At 39.2% G+C, this 5,000-nt stretch overlaps 1 protein-coding gene across 1 annotated transcript in view; it reads right to left on the bottom strand.

Moving 5' to 3' along the window:
- Window positions 1–5,000, bottom strand: part of LOC113810976 (uncharacterized) — a 13,391-nt gene that overhangs the window by 2,684 nt on the left and 5,707 nt on the right. Inside the window, exons 5-11 of the mRNA XM_070131943.1 lie at window positions 4,715–4,830; window positions 4,065–4,133; window positions 3,775–3,824; window positions 3,565–3,647; window positions 3,060–3,231; window positions 742–942; window positions 282–406 (exon numbers count right to left, since the gene is read on the bottom strand). Coding sequence (XP_069988044.1) covers window positions 282–406; window positions 742–942; window positions 3,060–3,231; window positions 3,565–3,647; window positions 3,775–3,824; window positions 4,065–4,133; window positions 4,715–4,830 — 816 coding nt within the window. The remainder of the gene's footprint in view (window positions 1–281; window positions 407–741; window positions 943–3,059; window positions 3,232–3,564; window positions 3,648–3,774; window positions 3,825–4,064; window positions 4,134–4,714; window positions 4,831–5,000) is intronic.

Below are 5,000 nucleotides of genomic sequence, written 5' to 3'. Positions count from 1 at the left end.
AATGGAACGAGTAAAAAAAATAATAATAAACAGCGATTGACATAAATGAAAATATGCGAAATCTATATTATGGATATACATTGCGTTAATCAATATGTATATCACGTCGACTCAGCAACGCCATGCAATTTTCTAATAATCATTATCCATCAACTGGAGCAGTGATATCAAACTTAAGCCCTGTCAATAAGTATATTCTTTACTTTATGCAACTGGTTATTGAGACAACTGACAGAAACAGTTACACCTTTAATCGAAGAAGAGGAAGCTAATCAACTTACAGCTCCGTGAGGCCCGTAAGGTTCTTAAGGTCGAAAACACCGCCCGCAACGACTAAACTTTGGTCCACGATCATGAGCGAGCGAAGGTGGGCCAGCGAACGCATCTTGCGCGTGTCCACTGGCACCTGCAGGGAAAGCGAAACTGAACAAAGGGACAATTGGAATTTGTACAACAGATTCGCAGAACATATGATGCAAGTATTCAGAGATATAATTATGATGAAATACATAATTGAATCTCAAAAAGGTTTATTATGAAAACAGACTGATCAGAAGTGACACTTATTTTCACAGCTATGTTAGTTTTAAGGAAAGAGATACAAATACTTGGGGAAAATAACAATAATGAAATACGTATCAACTTTCAAGGAAAAAACACAGAGGTGAATTTTATTTCCATGCACAAGTAAACCTCAGTGAAGACTATACTGCATTGTTCATTAGGCCACATCGGGCTCACCTCAATAAGGTAGAGGTTTTCGAGGCCGGGGAACGACTCCAGTAGTGAGAGGTCGTCGTATCTGAGGGTATGGCTCGACTTCGGCAGCGGTCTCCTGCTCTTAACGCCCTGTGGGTCTTCAAGTATTCTACTGAAACTCTCTCTCAGCCTTGTGGTATTTTCGTAACAAGCATCTCCAACTACGGTAGTGGGACAATCGGCCTGTAATTGCGTGATATATACAATATGTAACACTGAAATGATGTATCTCCCTAAATAAACAAAGTACGTTAGGAGTGAGCTCGATTTTTATATCATTAAACGATGAAACGGTTTCAGTTTGAAGAAAAGGATCTCAACGGATCCCATTTCTTATAGAATTTGTGAAATGTTGTAAGCCCTTCATTACTTATATGCATTTTTCATGTTGGTGCCATGAGAGTGACTGCATTTACACATGCTTCCCTTCATGGGCATGTAACTAATGACATGCTTCTCCAAGGTCTCACATTTAAAGAAAATTACTTTTTGAATCATGAAGTACGTGTCAACAGAATTCAGACGACATTCCAGAGGCATCTCGCAGGCCAGTAAGCTAGCACGTAAGGTTGAACTAGAGCATTCCCTTTGTCTGTTCTTTCATAAATTTAAACTAAAGGCCGTTACAAGAATACTGGTTGAAAGGAGTATCCAGTGACACATTTTCCTCGGTTACCTGCACCCCGTCTGTATCCTGATACGTTTGATGTGTGTTATATTAAGACCATCTTATTTCTTTGCGAATCTGTTAGATATGCAACTCTTCATGATCGATTTTTTTTTTTTTTTTTTTTTTTTGTGTGTGTGATCGTTAATGTTGACTTTCCAACGCCACCTGGTATTTCATGATCTTATTGTCTTTATACCTTTGTTCTTGAATTATTTTTACATCATATTTTGGCCTTGACTCCTTACACGTCCCATACCGAGCTAGAGTGCTGCCCTAGAAATATTGCATTCACCTGTGCTCACCCAAATAGCGTATCTTGGTCATCTTTCTTCTCCATGACTATACTCAAAATGTTTTGTCATTTCTTCGTTTATTCGCTTCCACAGCTTTTCTTGTAAGAATCGTAAAATGATGTCTGTATGTACTAAACAGACAGTAGCTCTTATTACCTACAATATTCCTTTCCAACGCAATTTCAGATCGATACTTTTTTTCCGTGACATTCCTTTGTTTACAAATTAGATAATGTTCTCATTACAGCACCTTTTTCTACATTATATGTTCTGTTGTTAGTCCTTGCTTATATATATATTCCCATCTAATAACTTTTAATTTTTCCCCTCACAGTCCTAAATAATTGCGACTTGAAAACAAACACATACGCAAAACAGCTGAAATAATGTAAAACCACCGTGGTAATGGAAACACTAACACCTTTTAAGAGTAAAAGTTAAATAGAATATTTGTTTTACTACTATCTGCTGTGGGGTCAGCTATAAACGTGATGACGTTAAGCATTTGATTGCCAACGGACCTGCGTATCATTTCATGCTCAGAGTTTCTTTGACTGTTTGTATGCCACCCACCTTGCTAATGGTCACTGCATTGCTACTTTGCTAATTTATGTGCAAGTAATCTTGAAATATTAGTTACTTCCCCTCGGTCAGTTGGTATGAGAACGCCATTGACGCTTTTCCAGAGAAAGTTGAAAGGTGTCGAATTCATGTCACATTAAATGTGGCTAGGCTATATCTACGGTAGACGGATTTGGCGATAACCTTTGCTATGGGACGCACTGCGCCAGCTACTAAGGTCTATATAAGTACTTATATAGACCATGCCAGCTACCACCCTGTTGCAGTAACTCCGGGACTGCGAACGAATAACCTGAGGTAACAACTTTGCTGTGGGACTGCAATACACCAGTAATTCGCGCCTCTCGCTTACTACGTGAAAGCAGGAACACTAACAGGCATTCAAGCTTCCAAGATAAACGTTTACTTTTGATGATTCATATGGGTTAGCTCCAATCAATGACTGTTCACAGCTCACCTTCGGAAAATTCACCACCCTGAGATGCATGTATCAACGTAATTTGTTTATTTCATTTCCTAGTGTCATATACGTCTGTAGATCGACATGTAAACCAGTACTGCCTTTATCAAAATCAATGTCAAAGAATTGTTCTTTTCTCTGCTAGCACTCTTGCCGAATCCGATAGTGGCCTGATATATAACAAGCATTCAAATCAAATTTAGTTAAAATCATGGAAATGAAAGGTCATAATTGCTATTGAGAAACAGTATATGCTCTGATCAAATAGATTAGACATTAAGAAATCTGTCAGTACCGAATAATAGATAGTATGGACAGTCGGCCAAACCGGGAAGGTGACGCGCTCTGGAACAGGGAAACATAGAAGCAACACCCGGAATTGGTCCTCATTCCCGTAGGTCAGGTTGCCCATGTTGATCAGGTCGTCGCAGGTGTCATTGAAGACAAAAGTGATTCCGAGCGTCACTCTGACGATAAGGAAGGAAAATAATACATAATATTCTCCTGTCGTCCAGAAAGAGGTAACCTGGCTTAAACGGATTTGACAGTGTTTCCTGTGGCAGAAAAAAAACTAAACATATAAGGTTTACACAAAAGTCTATCCAAAGAACTTTTCTCCTGTTAAACCTCTTTTTTATCACGGTGCACTGTTTTTCTTATCTAAATCTTGTGTTCAGATTATAATCATAAATCATAAAGGTATAATCTTCAAACCAATGTCTGTCACCAGCTAACTAGGTGACCTAACAGATTAAACCCATGATTCAGAGGACGAAGAGAAGAGGTCCGTGTGTACTAACAGGAAGCGGTGGGCGGCGAACACCTTCATGTCGCAGGCGGAGCAGATTGAGCATCGGAGTTCGAGGCGGTCGCTGTTCGGACACTGATGGGAGTCCAGGAGGAATTAACCGCGAATATCTTTTTTTGCTCGTGAGGATTTTTGTAACGGATATGAGAATGCATCTTGACATTGCCACCTATAGGAGTTGATGTAATACTAAAGGACTTACCGGGTGACATGAGCAGCCACCTGAGTGCTCCGGTGAAATGTCATCACAGGCTAGAATATAGGGGAAAAGTGACGTGCGCAAGTATTATGCAAAAGCGAAGGTACTTTAATATCTCAGAAAAAAACTATGGTACCTAATCTTCTAGTGCTAATTCATGAAAAATATTTTTTTCTTATTCTATACTAATTATATCCTCATTATGTGTGCGTGTGTGTGTGTGTGTGTCCAAGCAAATATAAAAGAAAATAAACGAAACAAGAAAATCATAAACCTGTCACAAGCCGACTCACTCGTGACGTTGATGGGAGGATTCTGCACGTCGAGGCAGCCTTCGCCAGGGGCCGCGGAAACGACTTTCGCTGAAAAGGGAAGACAGAGAACTTCGGTTAGCAAAGTCACTCCCGCTGCTCCAGTTTCTCTCTCTGCAATTGAAATATACAGATTTATGAATGGATGAAAAATGGTAATCTTATTAAGATCGTAAAGATTTCGTACTTTTTCATGGGGATATTTCGTACTTTTTCAAAGGGATATTTTGTATTTTTTCAGGGGATATATTCTTCCTCGCTGGTTTCATCTACATTTTCTAATAATAAGGAATACGGCGTTAGCAAAAATAATGGAAAGTATATACTCCAAGTTGAAAATGCTAGCGAAATAAAAGAAAACAAACTAAAAGATAGCAAGTGACAGTGATAATGATGTTTACTTTAGTCACAGTTAGTCAATAATAATTAGTCTAATATAATATTTATGTAGAACATAATATGTTAATATACTAAGCTGATAATATAGTATAAGATGTAAACACTTCCCTGAAAGAAGTACTTCAAAAATGTAAACTATAATAAGTAAAATCACAGGAAGCTATAGCAAATGATAAACAAATAAACAGACTGCCAAAATGTTTATCGCAAACATCTTCGAAGGGAAGACTCACGCAGACAAGAAATGGTGCAGTCGAAGCCGATTCTTTTCCCGGACTCGTTGGTGCTGAAGACGATCTTGATGCTCTGCGAATACGTCTTGTACAAACCGTGGATCCGCCCGCACCGCCTGTGGAGGAGGAGGGGGGTGGGTGTCGACGGCACGGGAGGCGTAAGAAGAGGAGAGAGGGAAGGTTGGTAGAACCGATACACAAAAGCACATGCCCATATAAACACGAATACACACACACACACACAGTATATTGTGTGTGTTTAGTTCGAATGGATAACTCATAAAAA

Source organism: Penaeus vannamei, chromosome 17, assembly GCF_042767895.1.
Source record: "Penaeus vannamei isolate JL-2024 chromosome 17, ASM4276789v1, whole genome shotgun sequence".
Taxonomy (NCBI): domain Eukaryota; kingdom Metazoa; phylum Arthropoda; class Malacostraca; order Decapoda; family Penaeidae; genus Penaeus; species Penaeus vannamei.
The sequence above is the reverse complement of the archived record's forward strand: the minus strand, read 5'-3'. Positions and strand labels throughout refer to the sequence as shown.